This window comes from Mytilus californianus, unplaced genomic scaffold (genome assembly GCF_021869535.1).
Source record: "Mytilus californianus isolate M0D057914Y unplaced genomic scaffold, xbMytCali1.0.p SCAF_19, whole genome shotgun sequence".
Taxonomy (NCBI): Eukaryota; Metazoa; Mollusca; class Bivalvia; order Mytilida; family Mytilidae; genus Mytilus; species Mytilus californianus.
The window spans coordinates 1,401,040-1,425,820 of record NW_026262667.1 but is presented as its reverse complement, the minus strand read 5'-3'; the positions used below and the strand labels follow the sequence as shown (position 1 = coordinate 1,425,820).

Here is a 24,781-nt window from a genome sequence, read left to right as displayed (position 1 = left end):
CTGTGTGTTCCCAGAGATTTAATGTTAATCAAATAATAAATGATAATGATAATTTACCAGTCTTATTTTAGTATTGTATAACTTTTTTTTTATATATTTTTTGTGAAATAGAATAATACTATGGATTTTTTTGTCAGTTATGATATTCAGGTTTTGGATTTTTCAAGTGAAAGGCATCAGCATCAGAATACAAAGGGACCAGTTTTAAAAAGAATTAAGACTGGTAAATTAATACCCAAGTATGACTAAAAGAAAGGTGATTGATAAGATGAAATAGTGAAAGATACATTTATTAAAAAAAAAAATGTTTATCATGCAGTAGTTCTATAAGTAATTTTTCTCTTTTTACTTAAACAAGAGTCACATCCCTTTAAAATTATTAACTACTTGTTCCTAAACACAAGAGTTACTTCCCTTTAAAAACTTCATAGGCATTTATTTTGATTTCCCTGAGAAAAAAATGAAAACAATTACAATATAAAATTCATATGTCTGAAGTGCTTTTCTGGATTTACCTTCATCAGGACCAGTCAAGACCAAATATTTGAAGCCAAGGATGTTATAAATACCGAAACAGTTGAAGAACTATCTGACCAAAAAGGACCTAAAAATAACAACCAAATCCATCATGACAGATGTGCACTAATCAACTATATAGAGTTAGTTGAGTTTATTGAAATTGACTCAGCAAATTGGTTGCAGTGGCCGATTCTTAGACAAATTGAACTCGTTTAGAGTATTGAAGTTGTAAAAAAATTGTGACATGAAATGACCTTAAAAGACAGTTGGTGGTTAAGAAACCATAATGTCAGCATTCGAAAAAATCTGATATATAAATTATTAGTATAAAATCTTCCAAAAAATATTCAGTTATCAGGAATTACGCCCCCTTTCTAATAATCCTGTATTCTCCCCTTATTTGTAAATGATAAAAGGTTAAATTTAGACTGTAACCTGAAATAACCCCTGATCAGCTGTATTACTATTTATGAATAAATCTCAAATTATCAATTTCTTGTGTGTATTGATTTTATTTCAACTAACTTAGATGGAATTACTGTATGTTGTTTTATATTATTATCATCCTCATTAACATCGTTAGTTTAGTTTGCAGATGAATTTCAGACTATAAGATCTAATTACGTTGTCCATAAATTTTCAATTTCTTCAGATTAAGTCGGAACATTAAAATTTGCAGTCCAAAGTTATGATAATGGCTTAACATCAGTAAGCATACGCATGGAGTTTTAACAGTCTTATATTTTTGTTTTAGAACTTCATAAAGATTTTAGTATCTGAATCTTGGATTAATATTAAATGTTTGTAACAAAATGTCCAATATTTTAGTGTTTTTTAAGTACCATGTTACTGGACTAACAATCCACAAAGGAAGGTTTATCCACTCATTGGTAATAAAGCTAGGGATAAAAGTATACAGTTTTTATGTGTGAGTGCTTAGGCCTTAAAAATGTTTAAAATAATTTACAGCTAAAACTATAGATGTGCGAACCAATTTTTCTTTCAGTGGTCAATTCTATCTTCTCTTTCTTTATTTCATCAAGTGTTGTCTTAAAATAATTTCATCTTGTAACAAAATTTTCATTAAAAAGGGCTGTTATCAGACATTTAATTCTTTACAGTCTCATTCTGTTATCAGACCTTATTCTTTATAGCCTCATTCTGTTATCAGACCTTATTCTTAACAGCCTCATTCTGTTATGAAACCTTATTCTTTGCAGCCTCATTCTGTTATGAAACCTTATTCTTTACAGCCTCATTCTGTTATCAGACCTTATTCTTTATAGCCTCATTCTGTTATCAAACCTTATTCTTTGCAGTCTCATTCTGTTATCAGACCTTATTCTTTACAGCCTCATTCTGTTATCAGACCTTATTCTTTACAGCCTCATTCTGTTATCAGACCTTATTCTTTATAGCCTCATTCTATTATCAGACCTTATTCTTTACAGCCTCATTCTGTTATCAGACCTTATTCTTTGCAGTCTCATTCTGTTATCAAACCTTATTCTTTACAGCCTCATTCTGTTATTAGACCTTATTCTTTACAGCCTGGTTCTATATGTACATGCAGATTATTTTGCTCTTATTCCTTTAAATGTCAAAACCTCATGTTCATACAGTGTCAAATAGATTATACTGTATGTTGTAGAAGAAGACAATTTGAAACTTATCTATATGACCAAATTTTTTTTTTAGCTTTTTCAAAGATTCCAATGATCCAAGTTGACATGAATTATTCACAGGTCATCTACTTTAAAAAGTTTTGTCTGATGACCCAGATTTCCAATTACAGTTATTATTCAGAAATCAGAAACCTAAAACTTAAACAACTGAAAAATGATAAAACAAATCTATATGTCACGTTATCACCTTGGCATAAGAATCATTAACTGAGCACAAGAAATTTGATCCTTATATTTCAGAGATGTTGGGTATACATCAAGAAGACAGAAACCTAACAAAAAGATAAATAGAAAGACCTCTGTGTCTGTACAATATGAGATGTTCTGAATTGCCTTGAGTCAAGAAAACTGCAAATGAATGAAAGAATTGTTATTAACATATCCTAAAGAACAATGAACATTAAGATATGATTCACGACAACTACTAACAAAGTTCCTTATCTGGGACATTCATATGAAAATGGAGGTGGGGAGGGGTGGGTGGGTCTAAACTAGAATTTCACAATAAAATTGGCCCGATTTTAATCTCTATTTGGGGAATGACAAAAAATACAAAGAAGAATGTACATAATTGATCGATTGTTGGTGCCTAAAGCCACTTTCAGCTCTCTTGGCTATATCATGGCGGGCAGTTTTTATTGGTGGAAGAAGGAAGGTGGCCCAGAGAGAACCACATCCCTGAAGAAGGAAACTAGCATTTCTTGTCAATTAAGATCGAGTCCAACACACCTGCCACCTGGGAAGGGGGAGGGGGGCTTGAACTCAAAACCTCAGTGTTGACATCAACAAAAACATAGGTACATGTAAACAATAATAAATTATACTCTATAAAAGCTGAAAGCAAGCTTAAAGTACTAAATCTTCTGATGTAAAATCTTGTCTGTGTACAGCATTCTAGCAGCAGTTGTTTTAAACTCTCAGATTTTTTATAGCAGTATTAAATTGTAAACCAACTAGTTACTGGGAAATCTTGTCTAAAGATATTGGTTTGGTTTCAAAAGGGAAGAGTGTGTTGTTGCAATTGTGGGGACTTTTTTTAGGTATATTGAACATTTGATATATCTGTATAATTTCTATAGGGTGTAATTTGATCATTTTGTTAATGGAATACAGTTGTCATTAAAACAAGAATGAGAAATAATTTTGTTATAATATATCAGTCTATAACAAGATTCCAGAAATATCATGGAAAATTCTAGAAAAAAAGTATTCTGTAATGAATCTCTCTTCAAATTTATATATAGTCTGAAAAAATAGCTTTTTGTCATGAACTGAGAAATTTTGAGGTAATTTTTTTAGCTTAGATTGAAATGGTTATATTAAAGAATAATAAGAATAATAGATTAAATGTATATGAACCTGTATAATTATAATAAATCAACTTTACCTTGATGTTATTAAGAATAATGGAATAGTATTCACTCTGTTCGAATTTTTGTCAAAAGTAGAGTAAAGTGTTGATTAATAGCATGAAACCCCTTTAATCCACCATTTTCTACATAAGGAAATGCCTGTACCAAGTCATGAATATGACCGTTGTTTTTCATTCGTTTGATGTGTTTGAGCTTTTTATTTTGCCATTTGATAAGAACTTTCCTTTTTGAATTTTCCTTGGAGTTCGGTATTGTTGTTATTTTACTTTTTGCTTTATTTTTTAAACTAGAGGAAATGTTTTTTGATGCCCCAACATACCTAAAAGCAGGACATTTTAGGGAAAAAATTTAAAACTTAATTTCTGGACATTTTAGCGCCATCATTATAGCCCAGTTTAGCACCTGATTAATCTGGTCACCTATATTTTCTGTAGCCTATTTTAGCAAAAACTTACAGTCTCACAATAGTAAAGTTGGATTGGTTTAACTTGAATATATGTTATTAAATCAAAACAAAGAAATGAAGGTTCAATATTACAAGTTCCTTATGCTGTCAAATGGAATCCCTCAATGTCCTTTTTGTTTATGAACAGCACTTTTGTATTTACTGTGGATTCATTATTATTCGTTGGATACCAATTTCCATGGGTTTCGTGGATACAGGTGAACCACGAATTCAAATGTTCAACGAATAGGCTACGGCTACTCTTGTATGCAGAGATTGGCAAAACAATGAAATCAAATATCCACGAAAATGCAAGTATTCCTCAATCCACGAAAATTGATACCCACGTAAAATAAATGAATCCACAGTAGATATTTAATTAAGGCGAAGTGTACGTAATTGCACGCCTCTAGCGGAATTCGGGATAAAAAACGTGCATTGTTAGTTACGCAAGTTATCTCCCTTACTCCAAGAAAGGAAAAATGGGCACACAAAAGAGAAATGACTTTGTGCGGTCTATCACGAATCCAAACAAGTTCGCCTGTGCTGTCTCAAAACCTCAAAGAAATTATCTGAATGACTCCAATCAGAAATCAGCTAGTATCCTATTGTTAGTTAGCCTGACTCAATTATGGTACCTTTGTTTTTGTTTTTTAAAACACGCAGGAGAGGGTACACTTGTAATAGGACCCGTGTTTAACGTTATATCAATAGAAAGTAAAAACGCCTTACAACAAAATTATAACCAAATAAACAAGTGACAATTCTGCTTAGATTCGTATCAAATTGATTAAAATCAAACTAGAATTGACCCAACAATATCTTTTAGTTTTAAACTAAATATCGTAGGTTTGAATGAAATACATGCAGTAACGTAAAATTTTAGAGAAAGACGTTGGCATGTTCGTTTTTTATGCAATTGAAAATTTTAGAACATGATTTATATTTATATAAAAAGTAAGATGATACCAAGGGGATAATTCGACCACTAGCACAACATTTACAAGTCCAAGAACAAAGACAACAAACAAACACCAGATTCAGTCCACAAAACATTACACAGAAACTAAGAATTGAGCATTCTAACATTTATCTTAGAATAAGTAAAATCTATGTCATTCAACTCTCAGTTTTCAACTTTATCCACAGGTGCAGAAAAAAAACCAGGTGTCTTCTAATCCGTCCGCAATTTATGGGGAAATTAAATCTATATTTAGAACCATAGTTGAAACTGAAACTACACATGTATGATACAAATAGAACATGTCAATTCTTCTTTATCAAATTCCAATTTCGAAGTGATAGCGAAATTTGTTTTCTTTTATTGTGCTTTTGTGTATCAATCAGAAGTAGTGATTGCAAATTTGAAGTAACATTTTTCTTCTCAAGTCTCAATTCAAGATTATGACTGAATAGAGTATAAGGTAAAGAAAAAGGGGGTCTAGAAAATTATGTAACACTTGTAACTACAATTTAATATTTGGTGGAATGAGAGGTGAAATGAGTTAAGACTATCATTTTGATAGCATTTTAAAGACGTTTTTTTTTTTTTTAAATTTAAAAACCAACTGTATCCAATTTTAATAAACTCTGCAGAAATACTTCCAAATTCGACTACAAGGAATGTTTAACGATTATCCATGAGGATCTCGCACGGTCAGCTCTATTCTATCACCTAGTTCACAATTTTACAACAAGCATTCAGGATCCTGTGGTTCAGTCGTTGTCATTGGTTCATATCTGTCACTATATTTGGTTTTCGTAAAATGTTTTGTTATAAATAAGGCCGTTAGTTTTCTCGATTGAATTGGTTCACATTTTTTATTTCGGGGCCTTTTATAGCCGACTATATGGTATGGGTTTTTTCATTGTTGAAGGCAGTATAGTTGCCTATAATAATTGCTTACATCCACTTCATTTGAAATGTGGCGGGTTGTTGTCTCATTGGCAGTCATACCACATCTCCTTATTTTTTTATGTGCTACTGGAAGTTATACCAAAACTCCGATCTGTTCTTTTTTGTTAAAATATATATGCGAGTTCTTCTTTTGATCTTATTACAGCCATACAAATTCTCAAGATAAAATGAAAACAACACGTTATAAGTTTCATGTGTCCGAAGCGCTTTACTGGATTTACCTTCATCAGGAACGCTCAAAGCCGAATATTTGAAAGCCAAGGATGTATAAGAACCGAAACAGTTGAAGAGTCATAATATGCAGATGCAGTTTTCTTTTTTTTTTGAAGCCGTGCATGTGGATATTTAACAAATAATGGTACAAGAAATAATTTCCTTTGTTACTGAAACTCCATTCAGCAAACATTATATCATGCTTTGTCGTGTAGTTGAAGAAAAGGGAAAATGATCTTGACAGGAAATTTTGTAAAATGAAATTACAGAGTTGCGTCACGTGCATGTGTGTGAACCAGACACATAAAATGGGCTGTAATGTAGACTATATTGCGCGCAATAACTTGAATAGCACCGGAAATGGTAAAGATGAAAAAATGCAGAAAATTAGGTTTACTTTTTTAAATACAAACATGCAGAAATAGGTTGAAAAAAGACGTGTATACGCGATCCCAATATTATAACCGATTAATTAAATTTTTTAAGAATCTTTCTGTCAACGCTGTGTTAACCGGGACACATTCAAACTCAATATTTGATTCATAAAAAATTAGAACAATACAAGCGGCATTACAAACAGGTAATAGATAGAGTTAAATCCTACACTAACTTTCATTCACTTGCAGTACATTTATTTGCCAACTTGCATTTTTTAGGCGGCAAAAATATCCTTGAAAATTAGTCAGTTTATTTCCTTATTAATTTAATACGCTTAGCTTTTGCAATAATTAGGAAAATGAGCGATACACACTCACGATTTTGTTATGCCACTGTACAGTATAATAGCATTATAGCGTAGAAGTTGTGGCGATGTTACTGTAGACATCAATGATGTCACCAAATATTTTAAATTGTTTCCGCTAAAAATCAAACTTCCACAGGGAATAGCTTGAAAACTAGCACGGTTGCTAAGGACTTTCTTTGCCTCAATGGATTCGTTGTTCAGTTTTGAATCGTATATCAATTTAAAAAAAAAATCTGTGGACCAACAAAATAGAAAATCTTGATAATGTAAAAATATCTGCCGATTTTTATGATTTTCCTTATGTATCCTTTGTATTTTTGGCGTATCATGCTGTTAATTTCAACAGCTTGTATCTTAAAAATGAAAACGGTTACCCCCTTTTTTTATTTTATTTTCTGGTGTAATTTTATAAGTAGAATTCATATGTGAAATTTTAAAAAATTCTGTGGAGTAGCTAATTATGTACACTTCACCTTAAGAAGGATAAGCTTGATTTATGGAATGAAGATAATCATACTTGAAGCAGTAAGATGAGTGAAACAGGGGTCTGTTGCTTTTAGAGTCAAAATTAAGTAGAAATATTATAAAAGGCTCAAATTTTATAGAAAATAACAGTAGCATTGACTAAGTATAATGAAAATAAGATAGAGAATTTTTCACCTGTGTTCGTCTGTTTTGAATGACGTTTTAAAGGTATCTTGATTTTTGATCCGTCTGTTTAAGTTCTATAGAGTGTAATTTGATAATGCTATTAATGGAAAACTGGTATTATAAAAGCAAGATTGAGAAATAGTTTTGCTATAATATATCAAGTCTATAACAAAATTCCAGAAATATCATGGAAAATTCTGAGAAAAGATAATGAACCTTATCAAATTTATATAGTGTGAAAAAATAGCTTTTTGTCATGAACTTAGAAATTCTGAGCTATCTTCAGCTCTGATTGAAATGTTAGATTTGGAAAAAATTGAAAAATAGATTTTCAGAATATGACTTCTTGTAGACATTTGATATGATTATAAATTTCTAAACAAATACTTTCTGTTACTATTTTGGTCTGACTGAGTAATTAAAGTGTTGATTAATAGCATAAAACCCCTTACTTTATTATACCCCACGCAACGAGTTGCGGAGGGTATAATGTTTTTGACCCGTCAGTCCGTCCGTCTGTCCGTCAGTCCGTCAGTCCGTCAGTCCTGTTTCTTGTCATCGCAACTCCTCTCAAACCACACAACATAATTTCACAACCTTTTTAGATAATAAGGACATACTATGTAGTTGTGCATATCGACAGGAAATTGCGATTCAATTTTTTTTCTAGGAGTTACGCCCCTTTGAACTTATTTACTTTAATGTACTACTGCAACAGTTTGTCATCTCAACTCCTTTGATACCACAAAACAGAATTTCATGAAACCTTTTTAGATAATAAGGACATACTATGTAGATGTGCATATCGACAGGAAATTACGGTTCAATTTTTTTTCTAGGAGTTACGCCCCTTTGAACTTATTTGCTTCAATGTACTATGCAACAGTTTGTCATCGCAACTCCTCTGATACCACACAACAGAATTTCATGAAACCTTTTTAGATAATAAGGACATACTATGTAGATGTGCATATCGACAGGAAATTACGATTCAATTTTTTTTCTAGGAGTTACGCCCCTTTGAACTTATTTGCTTCAATGTACTATGCAACAGTTTGTCATCGCAACTCCTCTGATACCACACAACAGAATTTCATGAAACCTTTTTAGATAATAAGGCCATACTATGTAGATGTGCATATCGACAGGAAATTACGGTTCAATTTTTTTTCTAGGAGTTACGCCCCTTTGAACTTATTTGCTTCAATGTACTACTGCAACAGTTTGTCATCGCAACTCCTCTGAAACCACACAACAGAATTTCATGAAACTTTGTAGATAATAAGGACATACTATGTAGATGTGCATATCGACAGGAAATTATGATTCAATTTTTTTTTCTTATACAATTTTTTTTCTTACACATATTTTATTTCTCCAATGACAATGTGAGGATGTGAGGTATGTGAGCGCGCTCACTAAGGTTCTTTAATTTTATAACGAATATTAACATTTTTGTTACGCCCCACCATTCTAATAGCAGGACATTTTAGGGAACAAATTCAAAACTACTAGTGGACACTTAATGACTGACACTTTATAAAAAAAAAAGATGCGGTATGATTGCACAATGTTACAACTCTCATCCAGATACCAAATAACATTGACATTAGCAACTATAGGTCACCATACAGCCTTCAATAATGAGCAAAACCCATACCGCATAACAAGCTATTAAAGGCCCTGACATAACAAAATGTAAAACAATTCAAATGAGAAAACCAACAGAATGATTTATGTATAAAACAACAAACAACAATTATTTTAGCCTTTTTAAGGGCTGATTAATCCTTTCACCTGTATTTCCATTATAAGGAAAACTTAATGAGTTTAACAACATTTATATTGTAATTCTATAAGAGAACCAACACCTGAAGTGGTGATTGTGCGGTAGGGTAAAAACGAGTGGATACGGCTAGGTATTCACAGTTGTTTTTAAATAAAAGGGAATATATTGACACAAAAGACAACAACACTCAAATTTTACTGCATGGTACTCGTTTAATTGGTCAACATGTTTTGCCAGCAAGCGTGGCGTCTTCAGGACAAATATATACATGAAATAAAACAGTGAAGTACAAATTGTGCAGTTATTAAGGTTAACGGGAAGTAATGTTACAGCAATGGCTGTTATGACGATGTTATCGATAAAAATAGAAAGTGAAAGTGAAATAAAAATAGTTAATTTGAATAGAAAATGAAAGTAAGTCAAGGTGGTTGGCTTCTATTCACACACGTCTGTATACAGTCTTACTGTTTTACACACCACCAGAAGAAAGAAGGAGAGATATGGAAACAGAAGCAACCACAGGAAAATACACATAAGGAGCCCTCTATTGCAGAAAATAAACACAACACATAAGTACACATAGTCATAATTATTTGGGATACCAGGCAACCCATTTAGAGAAAAGAGAACGGAGCCAGAAACAGAATGAACCCCAAACCTTATTCGTAGACATTTTACAAACAAATTAGATATTTACAGATCTACCACGATTTTTATAATTCCCAATACCAGTGGCGATCATACATCTCATAATATTCCTGACGCAATTGGAAGCAGTACCTTCTAGAGCGAAGCCAGTTGAATTGGTACAGAATTACCAGTGAGATGTTGTCCATTTGCCAAATTAAACCGAACATTTTATCATCCACTTTCATCATCTCTATAACAATACCAGTAGGAACCTCCAGTAAGACTGTATACAGAGGTGTGTGAATAGCAGCCAACCACCGTTTATAACTTTATTGACTTACTTTCATTTTCTATTCGACTTAACTATTTTAATTTCACTTTCACTTTCTATTTTTATTGATAACATAGTCATAACCATTGTTGTAACATTACTTCCGGTTAACTGCAATAACCACAAAATTTGTACTTCACTGTTTTATTTCATGTATATACTTGTCCTGAAGACGCCACGCTTGCTGGCCAAACATGTCGATCAATTAAACGAGTACCATGCAGTAAAAATTTGAGTGTTGTTGTCTTTCATGTCGAAATAACTATATTGAAGTGATTTAAAAAAGAAAAAATATGTTATTAAATCAAAACAAAGAAAAGGAGGTGCAATATGGGAAGGGTTCCGTTATCGAATTGAAAAAGTATTTAAAAAGTTAAGAAATCCAGTGAGATTAAAAAATAACAGTTCTTACTGTAATTTAATGGTCAATATTTTAGGGGGAATATTTAAGATCCCATTATTTCCGATCACTGGAATATGAATTCCAAGCTAGAACAGTTTGTAATTATTGAGATCAGTTTTGGTTTTAAAATGCAAATTGTGTTATTTTAATGAATATGTCATTTTGATAATGTGCTGTATTGACATTAAAATTTTTTATAGTTTATTAGTAGGGATGTCAACTCGGTGAAGATTTATTAATCAAGTACTCATTAGATTTGTCGAGCGATACTCGAGTACTCGCTCGGATCAACATCTACAAAATGGAAACACAAATTATACCCATTTTACGTATTGCGGGTCGTTGTCTTATGGACGTAAAACCCTCAACATAATTACCTATGACTAGATAATAGTTCCAGGAATTTTATACCGTAATTGATAATAAATAATAATAAAATCTATTTTTATTTGGGTGTCACACATTGATTGATACAGTACATTTAGACATATATACAAATAAAAAGTAATATCTTTAAAATGCAATCAATGCCTAGCCAAACAGTTGACTTATGAGACACTTAAAAAAAGCATACATGTACATATATACAATAAACTGCATGTTAATTTGCAAAATATTTCTAGGGTTCTTATTAATTTAATTATACCCCAGCTTTAAAAAAGGGGGGTATACTGTTTTACCTCTGTCTGTCCTTCCGTCAGTCAGTCCGTCCGTCCCATGAATATTTTCGTCTCATTTTTCTCAGGAACTACTTGACAAGGATTTCTGAAATTTGGTTTCAGGATTTATATAAGTAAGTTACACTGTGTGATGCATTTTCAGATTCATCACTTAACAACTTCCTGTTTACGGAACACTTGTATTATTTTACACATGATAGCCAAGTTCAAAATTTTCGTCACATTTTTCTCAGGAACTACTTGACAAGGATTTCTGAAATTTGGTTCCAGGGTTTATATTAGTCAGCTTTACAGTGTGATGCGTTTTCAGATTCATCACTCAACAACTTCCTGTTTACCGAAATATTACGGCGGGGGTATCATCAGTGAGCAGTAGCTCACAGTTTTACTTGTTTAGAAATTGCTTTCAAAAATACTATTAAATATAAAATGTTATTAAAAATCATATAAAATACTCTATTAGAAATTCTTTAAATTAATAGCTTATTAATACTACATGTGTACATGCACTAATTATGTAAACTGGCAATAATCTAATCAATTAATTAATAAATATATATAGAAAAATGTTTACTCAAACAACAGTATTTGTGATTCGTACAAAAACACATTTAATGATCAACAAAGGGGTGATGATTAGTATAGAGCTTACTGATACCTTTAACCATTCTCTGAGGGTTGACAAAGGGTGCAACGAATTTGTTCTTATTAGAAATATTATCTTTTCAACTTTTTCTGGGACGAGTCAATTTCTCAACTTTGTTACGTAACTAACAGTCCTGCTGATGAAAATATTTGCTCTGACGGCATAGAGGTGTTGGAATGACTAAGAGACAATAAGCTAAAAGTGTAAGCCTTGGAAAGGTGCTCTTGTTCATAGCCTACATCTGTTCGAGGGAATTTTAATTGACAATTAAAAGCAAACATTCGAAGCGTTTTTTTAATTTTGATTACTATTTAATTTCCCAGGAGGCGCTCTTTATAATATTTTTTTCTTTAAGAAGGCAACAACATTCTAACAGAAACCGATTAGTCGAGTATTATTTTGGTATTCGATACTCGGTACTACCGAGCGATACTGGAGTACTAGAGTACTCGTTGACATCCCTATTTATAAGTGATAAAGAAAAATGGAAAAATTTTACTTTCACTATAATATTGCCTTCGATAATTTTTATTTTTTACTCAAATGGATTAAAAATCTGGCACTGAAATGGGTTACACTTTGGTACTAAATCATCTGATTTTTTTTGGCTAAAATGTCCTCATTTGCTAAAAAGAGGGTATTAAAGTAATTCACAGTCCATCATTCTGTGTCAGACAGCATTCACAGTCCATCTTGTCAGACAGCATTCACAGTCCATCTTGTCAGACAGCATTCACAGTCCATCATTCTGTGTAAGACAGCATTCACAGTCCATCATTCCATGTCAGACAGCATTCACAGTCCATCATTCTGTGTCGGACAGCATTCACAGTCCATCATTCCATGTCAGACAGCATTCACAGTCCATCATTCCATGTCAGACAGCATTCACAGTCCATCATTTTGTGTCAAACAGCATTCACAGTCCATCATTCTCTGTTAGACTGCATTCACAGTCCATCATTCTGTGTCAGACAGCATTCACAGTCCATCATTCTGTGTCAGACTACATTCACAGTCCATCATTCTGTGTCAGACTGCATTCACAGTCCATCATTCTGTGTCAGACAGCATTCACAGTCCATCATTCTGTGTTAGACTGCATTCACAGTCCATCATTCTGTGTTAGACTGCATTCACAGTCCATCATTCTGTGTAAGACTGCTTTCACAGTCCATCATTCTGTGTCAGACAGCAGTCACAGTCCATCATTCCATGTCAGACAGCATTCACAGTCCATCATTCTGTGTTAGACTGCATTCACAGTCAATGTGAAATAAGGGTGTTTCAGGGATGAAATTTGTATAATCTTAAAATCAGTGTCTAAAAATTTATGTTTTAGGAATGCCCAAAGTTTTAAAAGCACTTAACTTAAACAATAATTATAAATAGCGCTTTTAATTAGATATAGTGTTCAGAGATAGTTAAAGTGAAATATTGAAAAATCCATTGATTCCAGCTCAGGGAATAGTATTGCAACCTAGTAATTTATTTTTCAACATTAATTTTTGTGATCCAAGTATCAGTTAAATGATAACAGTTTTATAAGTACTTTAATCATGCTGTATGTATGGAGACAGAATAAATGGATTTCAAAAATTAAATGGAAAGGTGTCAAATTATACTATATTGCTTTCAGGGAACATTTATCAGTATTTGTAGCAATCCCCAAGTTGTCTGATTAACCTTTGATCTCAATGAATTTGGTGAGAGATTTCACTTTATAAATTTCTACAGGGAAATAAAGCTACATATCCAGATACACAATTGAATTAATCCAAAATGCATGTTTGTTGATATAGAGTGGTCCTGAATTAGTATATTTGGTCATTAAACAAGTTACTATTGATTGTTTGCTTAGTAGAACTGTTGTTTTTGCTTCAGTCATCAGCAATTTACTTAAAGTACAGTTCACAAACAGGTGCATTGCTGGTCGTTGTTGAAGTAATGGGGATGACAAAAAATCGTAATTAATTTTCCAGCAAGCTGTTTTTGTGGAAGTGATGCATTGTATAACATTACTGATTAATAACATATTCCAATGTGCAAGATTTATTCTTTAAGGAAGTATGATGCATTGGTGTCATATCTGGTAATTTTTCACCAGAAAATACCAAGAATTTATAGTTAAAATGCACTATCACTCATAATTTATAACAAGTTCAAAAACAGAGATTTGATTTTTCTGAAAAAGAAATTTTGAATTCCATATCATGAGAAATAATGACTTGCACTTCACATATTTTAAAAGAATTACTTTATGTACAAAGTTCAAATTAAAATAAAAGATCCGCACAGTCTTGGTATATTGTTGTTTTTATGTCATATTTTTTTTGTCTGGCAAATTGGTTTCAAAATTATCTCTGCCTCTGAAACTGTTAGGTTAATTAGAAGCAAACTCTGAATCATTACAAAACATTTCAATTTTTGTGTTCTGCTAAAATTTTGCCATTTACTAAACATCAAATAGTTATGAGATTTTGACAACAAACACTTGAGACTATCCCATGGCATTCAAGCTCGGTAATACAGTATTTAACCAAATTCGAATGAAACATTTAAAAAGCAATTTGAGTAAGTAATTTGTTCTACCAATTTGCACAAGCTTACCTGAACTTATGTACATTTTTTTGGACAAAGGTATGGCAACATTGATATGACAATTGGAAAATTCAATTTTATTTTAGTGATTGAGGCATTTTAAAATGCAAACTGGAGTTTTGTTTAAAGTTTACTACCATTTAGAAATGTTTATCTCTGAACATTGTTTTCATAAGGAAATCTACATACATTGTTTTCATAAGGAAATCTACCATAAATTTACAATTTTACAAGAGATTTAAACATTTAAATCTGATTTTAAGCATCTGAATGATTAAAATTTGTCTTTATGCTAAATGCACAGAGAGAGAGAGAGAAAGTACGTGATGGCCATCTGTGACCAAAGTAAGAAGATAAAATGATAATCAAAACAAAAAGATTTTTTTTCAATTGTCATTTAGCTGGTAGTTTATCTGATCTATCTGCACTTAGTAAAAAATAGACAAATACTTTAAAGGAAATTATAGAAGCTTATTTTCCATATGTTTGTGTCCTAATTGAAAGAAAGTAAACTGATAATTCTCAGATTGGTTGTAAACAATTAAAATTTACTTTATGAAGGAAATTTTCCCTAACTGAATTTTTTTCTCATTTCTCAAATCATAGTTTAGTTTTTAACAGTAAAACATTGTTTTAAAAAAATGAGTTTTAAACCTTGTGAAAATTGGTGCAATTAACCTTTTCCTGTTTTTTATTTCAGGCCATTGTGAGGAATCAGGATGAATTTCCGTGCACTGTGGCCATGATGCCTGACAACATACTTCTCAATGTTAATCAAGATGTTGTCTCTTGTAAGTAGTTTCAGAAACATGTATAAATATTATACTCTTTAACCTTCTTCCCTTCTAGAATGAATGAAAGCCTTCACTTGAATTAAGGATGTTCACTACTCTGTTTCAGAATAACAAGCTTTTTGAAAGACTTAATTTATAGAATATAAATAAAAGATAGAACTAAGAAAGCAGGAAAAATATGAAAGGTCCATGTCCTTGTTTTTGAGATATAAGCCATTGAAAAGTTGGCAGGAAATGATTCTCTTTAGATTTTTCATTCATTAACATTGGCACCTTTTTCTTTTAAAAACAAAGAAAAAGTAAAGTTTTTTATAAGATTTTCAAAAATGCCTTTTCTTAAAAAAACTATGTGAAATAAAATTTTGAAAATAAAAGTAGGGGTTAGTGGGCAAATTTTTCAATGACAAAACATGGATAACACCAGAGGATTCTAAATATCTGACAAAAAAATTAAAAACAAGATCAGCAAACATCCTTCTTTTTATGGCCCCGCCGCGGCGGAGGGGGCATTAATTCTTACCCTTGTCTGTCCGTCCGTCCGTCTGTATGTCCGTACGTCCGTACGTCCCAGAAGTGGTTTCCATTCTCTAACTAAAGTTTACCTCAATCAAATGTTATGAAACTTATACACAATGCTTATTACCACAAAACACAGATCAAATTTGAATTTGGGTTGCATCACTTTTACTGTTCTAGAGTTATGTCCCTTTACAAATGGAAAAATTGCTGAATTTTTAGTTTCCGTTCTCTAACTTAAGTTTGCTTCAACCAAATGTTATGAAACTTATACACAATGCTTATTACCACAAAAACAGTTCGCATTTGATGGGGTCACTTTTACAGTTCTCTAGTTATGTCCCTACATAACATTCTATGCAAGCGGGGGCATCATCTGTGTCCCATTGACACATTCTTCGTTTATTTGGAAGAAAGTTTCTAGATTCTCGATCAACATCCTTAAAGAAAAAATTGAAAACCATTTTTTTGGAACCATTTTTTAGCTCACCTGGCCCGAAAGGGCCAAGTGAGCTTTTCTCATCACTTGGGGTCCGTCGTCCGTCGTCGTCGTCGTTAGCTTTTTACAAAAATCTTCTCCTCTGAAACCACTGGGCCAAATTTAACCAATCTTTGCCATAATCATCATTAGGGTATCTAGTTTAAAAAATGTGTCCGATGACCCTGCCAACCAACCAAGATGGCCGCCATGGCTAAAAATAGAACATAGGGGTAAAATGTAGATTTTGGCTTATATCTCTGAAACCAAAGTATTTAGAGTAAATCTGACATAGGGTAAAACTGATTATCAGGTCAAGATCTATCTGCCCTGTAATTTTCAGACAAATCTGACAACCTATTGTTGGGTTGCTGCCCCTGAATTGGTAATTTTAAGGAAAGGAGTAGGGGCAATAAGGCCCTTATTTGGCCCAAATATTACTGCAAATTTAAAAGTTATCATACATATTCTGAAATTTGTCATAACTAGACTAAGGTACCAGGTATTCAGAAAATAAAAACAAAGTTCAGGTTTAACGAGTTACCATGGCAACAAATCATGACAAAATTTGTATATTTAATAAAATTTCTTGATTTTCCTTGTTTTTCGTCAAATTTTAAGTATATTTTAGATTAGCAAAGTATGTGCGCACACAAGAAACAACTTTATATTTGGTGAGATTATGTCAATAGTTATAATAAAGCTTCTCTTAAATTATTTTGTTGTTTCTTGGCTGCGCACGATGTTTCCGCAATGGAAATAAAGATGGAAACTGCATAAATTGTGACGTCATCAGATAAAAATTCTTATGTTTTTCATTTATATTTCCTGACTCTATGCATTTCTAAACAATATGTGTAAATTTGAAATAGTTGTCAAATATTTTATTTTCTTGGGCCAAAACTGGGCTTTAATGCCCCTACTCCTTTTGCAGTTTTTGGTTATTATCTTGAATATTATTATAGATAGAGATAAACTGTAAACAGCAATAATGTTCAGCAAAGTAAGATCTACAAATAAGTTGTCATGACCAAAATTGTCAGTCGACCCCTTTAGGAGTTATTGCCCTTAATAGTCAATTTTTAACAATTTTTTGTAATTTTTTTTAATCTTTTACAAAAATCTTCTTCTCTGAAACTACTGAGACAAATTTAACCATACTTGGCCATAATCATTATTAGGGTATCGTATCTAGTTTAAAAAATTTGTCCAAGCCTTCCAACCATCATGGCCAAATTGGTTAAAAATAGAACATAGGGGTAAAATGCAGTTTTTGGTTTATATCTCTGAAACTAAAGCATTTAGAGCAAATCTGACAGGTGGCAAAAATGTTAATCAGATTTAGATTTATCTGCCCCGAAATTTTCAGACGAATCCGACAACCAGTTGTTGGGTTGCTGCCCCTGAGTTAGTAATTTTACAAAAATTTTGCAGTTTTTTGTTATTATCTTAGATATCATTATAATATCTAATACTATTAATTATGATTTTAACCTTATTTTACATGATTTCCAAAGCATCAGTAAATACAGGTGAGCGACACAGGCTCTTGAGAGCCCCTAGTTTTAATTTTTAAATGTTTTGTTATTGAACAGACATGAGCCATATCTCTATGTCAACAGTTTAATTGTTGTTCTTTTAAAATGCAGTGAATATTTAAAAATGAATTAAATCATTTTTGTACATTTTGTTTCACTGATAGAAATTTAAAGAAGGAGGCTTGAGTGGTGAGTTTTTGTTAACCACACCACATACTCATTGGACTCTCTTAAGTCTGGAACTTTTTCCTGTAGCCAGTCTTTAGTCTTATCTTAAATGTTTTTTTTTAGGACTACATGTATTGTTTTGATGGTAGTTTTTTTATGGTGTCTATTAGATATATGCACCATTTTTTCTAAACTGTGGGTAATTTACAGCTTGACAATGTAATTGAAGCCTGATGTTGACCTGCAGATCTTGTTTTTTTTTTACTGTTTGTTTACTGTCTCATTGACATACATCCTACACCTCCTTCTATTCATGTATTGTCTAATGTTTCATTTTTAGCCATCACTTGGCGTCCGTCGTCGTCCGTCGTCCTTCTGGTGTAACCTATTTCAAACATCTTCTCCTCTGAAACTACTAAACCAATTCCAACCAAACTTAAGCTGAATGATCCTTAGGGTATCTAGAATAAAAATAGTGTTTTATTTTCTGTTTTGTTAAAAAACATGGCCTCCATGGCTAAAATTAGAACATAGGGATAAAATGCAGTTTTTGGCTTATATCTCAAACACTTAAGCAATTAGAGCAAATCTGATGAGAGGTTAAAATATTCATTAGGCCAAGTTCTATCAGCCATGAAATTTTCAGATGAATCTAACAGTCCATTGTTGGGTTGCTGCCACTAAATTGGTAATTTTAAGGAATTTTGCAGTTTTTGGTTATTATCTTGAATATTATTAATGATAAAGATAAACTGTGAACAGCAAAAATGTTCAGCAAAGTAAGATCTACAAATAATTTAATATGACCAAAATTGTCAAATGTGTCCTTAAGGAGTTATTGCCCTTTAAAGACAATTTTTCACAATTTGTTCATCTAGTTTGCTTACTTTAAGAAATCTTCTCCATTGAAACTGCTGAATCAATTTCAGCCAAACTTGGGCAGAATGAGTTTCAGAGTATCTAGTATAAATTTTATATTTTATTTTCTCTATGGCTTAAATGAAACATACAGCGGTAAAATGTATTTCTTTGCTTTTGAAGAAAATATGACAGATACAAAGAACATTTCAATGGAATTTTTAAGCCACTCATTAATATATATTAAAAAGCAAAAATAATCATTGATGAAAGATTTAAGCAAAAAATTACAGGTGAGCGAAAGAGGCTCTCAAATTCAGGCTCTTGAGAGCCTCTTGTTAAGTATTATATTTGAAAAATTGGAAATGACAACAAAAATCTTTATCCCCACCCCCATACTTCATTAATTGCAATTACAGATAATTGCTTAAAGACCATGTCGGTATCACTTTGTTATTATTGACTTATTTCAAGGCAGAGTGGCTAAAATGAGAAAATTACCAACCAAATTGAATTATATATTCACTCCTGAAATTCTAGACAAGTATTCATTGAGTTATGATGAAGTTTTTTGTAAATGAAAGCTTACATGGTTTTAATGAAGGATGTAATTGTTGTATAATGTTTATATTAAAGCATATATTGAATTTAAGTTCGTTGTCATTAGCTACAGCAATATTACCACATCAAATAGTGCAGAAATTCTTTCTTTTTGTATTAGTTGGAATTCATAATTTTTTATATGCAAAATTTAATGTAAAAATATGTATTCATGTAAAATTCAGGGGATTAACAGAGTTAAAATGGCTGTTATATAGGCACAGTTTGGTTATTGTCTGTCATATTTGTTTTTCGTAAATTGTTTTGTTATTAATTAGGCGGTTAGTTTTTTCATTTAAATGCTTTCACATTTTTCATCTTGGGTACTTTTATAGCTGACTATACAGTATGGGTTTTTCTCATTGTTGAAGGCCATATGGAGACCTATAATTGCTTTCTATCACATTATTTTAACTCAGTTGGATAGTTGTCTCATTGGCAATCATACCACATCTCCTGATTTTTACAAAAAATGTATGAAGTTTGATCCCTGCCAGGATGGGAAAAGTCAGCTTTTATAACAGGTTAACTGAACTGTGTTTAATTGTTGGATCAATTTTGTCTGCATTGACAGGTTGAACACTTTCAAAAAATTCATTTTGGGAGAATTCTTTACAATAATTTGTCTGCCTCTGGATTCTTTTTGCTGTTACATGTATATTAAAATCTTTCATTTTTGTTTATAGCAGCGCCAACATCAGATTTCAATCTTAACAGAAGAGACATAAACATCATAATGGAATGTCATTTTCTTATTGTTCTTAAAATGTGCATTATACAACTATAAACACTAATTACATTTGTAGCTGATGGAGATTTATAAATTTGACATTTGTTTAAAACCTGTTGATTTCGATCAATAACCTTGTGTAGAAATGCAACAATCCATCCATATGTTGATATAAATGTTTAATATTTATTTCGCATCAGTACACCAAATCTTGTTAAATATATGGGGATGGACTTCAATTGACGTGTTGTCTACAACAGTCTTAAGTTGATATAGTATTTTGATTTTTCCTATCATATAATATTTTTAGAAATGTGTTATGAAATTTTAATGATTTTTAGTATTATTGCTATGGGATATAGTTTCGTTTAAATTTAAATGCCTGAGTACCAAAATATATTGAATGAAAATTTAGATGAAATATTTAGAAGATTATGGTGAAATAAAATCCATGTTCGTGTCATCTTACTGCATATTTTCAGACAAGCCTAAAACCATGAAATGATAATATAATATTGGATTGCATTGGTATTTCCTTTTGTTATTATCCATAACAAAAAATAGACTGATTTTATCGAATGTAATCTAGTAACTTTAACTGTTTAAACAAAATGTGAGGTTTCTTGATTTTTTTTATTATCACATGTTAGTATTATCTCGTGCTCTGACAATGTATGTCATTTTTCAGTATTGGTACATGCATTTTAATCACTAGAAGTTTATTTTTTTGTATAGCCAAATTAATCAATGAATGATTGGTTTTTCATGGAAAGATTTGTAAAGGTCCATTGAATGCAATTTTCCTGTTTGACAATAATTTGAGATTTAGATTATACTCACTAAGTATGGAAATTCTACTCAATCGAATGGGTGGGGGTATAATTTGCCTCACAGTGTGTGCAACTTCTTGTTTTGAACACAATCCTCAAATAAAGGTTTTCCATACAAGTTTGTCTCTTGTGCTCTGTGGATACAAATGTATGTATACCAGTATGAGTGGTGTAAACACTTAAAATTTATCTGTTTTGGAGATTTGTGTTTATAAGTTGTTGTCTCTTTGACTTGTGTTTATGAGTTGTTGTCTCGTTGACTTGTACCTGCATCTCCTTTTATTCCTAATGCATATTTTGAACCCCATAGATAAGTTACAGTAATGTACATAGTGAGCTAGAATAACTCCCACATCACTTTGGAGATTTGAAACCTTTTGAAAATAAGTTGACACCTATACTTAATTGTAGATAAATTACAAGATCAACAGATATATAAGATGAAATAGATAATGTCTGGTGATTTTTCTCCAAGTTATAAGGGGTGTTTCTACAAATGAGAAGATTTCCATAAGTTTTACAAAATTTTATTTATTTACTCCTATATATTGCTTTTTTTTCCAGTTGACCATTCCAGAGTGATACTGAAAAACCATCCACCAGAAGAAGACAGTGATTATATCAATGCCAGCTTTATTGATGTGAGTTATTCCCCTTTTGTATTAATATTATGATTTAAGCATTTGAGTATTGCTTTTTGAGCAGTGTTATGATATTATCAAATTAGTGATTTCCCCTTTTGTAACAATGTTATGAATTTTATCTAGTGACTTATCTCCCCTTTTGAGGCACGGGTTTTTCCTGTGGGTTGTTTTCATTATCAGTGTTATGATTTTTATTCAGTAAGTTATCTACCTTTTTGTAGCAGTGTTGTAATTTTATCCTGTGTGTTACATCCTTTTTGTAGCATTACTATGATTTTATTTAATGAATTATCTCCCTTTTTTGTAGCAGTGTTGGAATTTTATCCTATGAGTTATATCCATTTTTGGCAGTAATATGATTTTATTTAGTAAGTTATATCCCTTTTTGTAACAGTGTTATAATTCAGTGAGTTATCTCCTATTTTGTAGTAGTGTTGTGTTTTTATCCTTTATTGTAGAATTCATATGATATTTTCCTGTGAACTGTCTCCCTATTTGTAGTAGTGTTGTGTTTTTATCCTTTGAGCTATATCCCTTATTTAAGTATTCATATGACTTTATCCTGTGAACCATTCCCTATTTGTAGCAGTGTTGTATTTTAAAGTGTTTCTTATATCCATCTTATCCTGTGGGTTATCTCCCTGTAAGTAGCAGTGTATAACTTATTGTTTGGGTTATCCCCCTTATTTTATATTTTAAGATTTTACTGGAACTAAAATATTTATTTGTAGGATTTTATCCTCAATTTATTTCTTTGATTGATTTGCTCTTAAAGCATGATTGAAAAAAAATTCCATTTGGTGTAAGATACCAAACATCAATCAATCAATTTTCTAAAACCTCCACAATATGATTTGATACCATTTTTCCATTTTTAAAAGTGTCAATCTGCCTAAGAATCAGGCAGTGGTGGAAAACATGACAAACAAAAACCCTCTCAAGTTGACATTAAATCATGTTCAAAATGTATAACAGTGCACAAATATAACATGTGTTTCCTTTTCCTGTTCGGGTAATCCAAGATATAATTTGGTTGAAATGCACTAGAAATTTAACAATTAAGGGGAGCTAACTCTGTAATTTGCTATCATTCTATCCAAAAGCTATCTAGAGATTTCTCGAATTACCAGATATTCATATGTTTATGCATAAATGTATTTTTAAATTGTTCCAAAGATTTTTTAATTGGTTGTTTAAAATATGTGTTTTTGTACATTTTTCTGATTTTAGGTTGCTAGGCCCCCTTTAATCTATCTGACCCCTTTTATCTAGATTCTAGAGTCCTGGATCTGCCACTGAAAAAATGAAGATTTATAAGAATCTTTATGTTATAGAAATTTGTCATGTGGTTAGCTCATTGTTCAGTCGTTTCCTTTATGGGGATTATATATCTATAGTAGACATTCCTTGGAAATAAGCACAAGATATATAAAACATGTTTAATTCATTAAACTAATTTAATTTTTACTTTACATGAGTTTCCATAACATAAAAATAAGAAAAACAATCTTTACTAATGGTGTTTCTGAATGCATGTTGGAAAAAATGTCATTTTGAAATGTCAAAATTAACATTTACGCTAATTGAAATTATTTACCTTATACAATGTATGTACAATACATTTTACATAAGCCAATATTGATTATATGTAATTTTTGTCAGTAATAGAAAGAAACATCAGTCTAGGGAACATATGAAATATATTTGATATTTATATTTAAATTGTTAAAGTGGTAAAAAAAAAATAATTTCCTGAATAAAATCAAATTATTGATTTCAATTATCAAGAATTGTACTGAACGACTCCTTGAAAACACAGGCACTTTAAAAAAAACATGTTTTTCTATATAAGGCCTCCATACAACAATAGACCATGTATAGATAAGTATAAAGGTTATGTCATGATTTCTGTTAATCATGGAAAAATATCTATTGTGTTGATTGCAGTAGGAAAACAAATGAACATCATTTTTGTCTTGTTTCTAAAGCTTGCACTATCTGGTGAGCATTCTATCCTGATTCTGAAGCTTGCACAATCTGGTGAGCTTCCTATCCTGTTTCTGAAGCTTGCTCTATCTGGTGAGCATTCTATCCTGATTTTGAAGCTTGAACAATCTGGTGAGCTTCCTTTCCTATTTCTGAAGCTTGCACAACCTTGTGAGCTTTCTATCCTGTTTCTGAACCTTGCACAATCTGGTGAGCTTTCTATCCTATTTCTGAAGCTTGCTCTATCTGGTGAGCTTCCTTTCCTATTTCTGAAGCTTGCACAACCTTGTGAGCTTTCTATCCTGTTTCTGAACCTTGCACAATCTGGTGAGCTTTCTATCCTATTTCTGAAGCTTGCTCTATCTGGTGAGCTTCCTTTCCTATTTCTATAGTTTCACAATCTGGTGAGCTTTCTATTCTGATTCTGAAGCTTGCACAATCTGATAGGCTTTCTATCCTATTTCTGAAGCTTGAACAATCTGGTGAGCTTTCTATCCTGTTTCTGAAGCTTTCACAATCTGGTGAGCCTTCTATCCTATTTGTGAAGCTTGCACAATTTGGCGAGCTTTCTATCCTGTTTCTGAAACTTGCACAATCTGGTGAGCTTTCTATCCTATTTCTGAAGCTTGCACAATCTGATTAGCTTCTATTCTGTTTCTGAAGCTTGCACACTCTGGTAAGCTTTCTATCCTGTTTCTGAACCTTGCACAACCTTGTGAGCTTTCTATCCTGTTTCAGTAGCTCAATAAATAGTGAGAGATTTCTGTCCTCCTGAAGCACATACATAAGTAAGAGAATTTGCATAATTTTTGAACCTCATTCATAAGTGAGATATTGCCTTGTTTCTGCAGCTCATACATAGTGAGAGATTTTGTTTTGTTTCTGAATCTCATACATAAGTGAGAAATTTTCTTGGACATTTGAAATGAGCGCCCTATTCTGATTGGTTCTCTAACTAAATCTCACTACACAATTAGGGAACGAGATTTCAACAGCAGCAACTAGGAAAA

General features: G+C 31.9%; 1 protein-coding gene across 2 annotated transcripts in view; it reads left to right on the top strand.

Moving 5' to 3' along the window:
* Window positions 1–24,781, top strand: part of LOC127727043 (receptor-type tyrosine-protein phosphatase epsilon-like) — a 177,881-nt gene that overhangs the window by 112,303 nt on the left and 40,797 nt on the right. For both annotated transcript variants that reach the window (XM_052234447.1, XM_052234446.1), the window contains exons 6-7: window positions 15,330–15,420; window positions 21,706–21,782. In XM_052234447.1, the coding sequence (XP_052090407.1) occupies window positions 15,330–15,420; window positions 21,706–21,782 (168 nt within the window). The remainder of the gene's footprint in view (window positions 1–15,329; window positions 15,421–21,705; window positions 21,783–24,781) is intronic.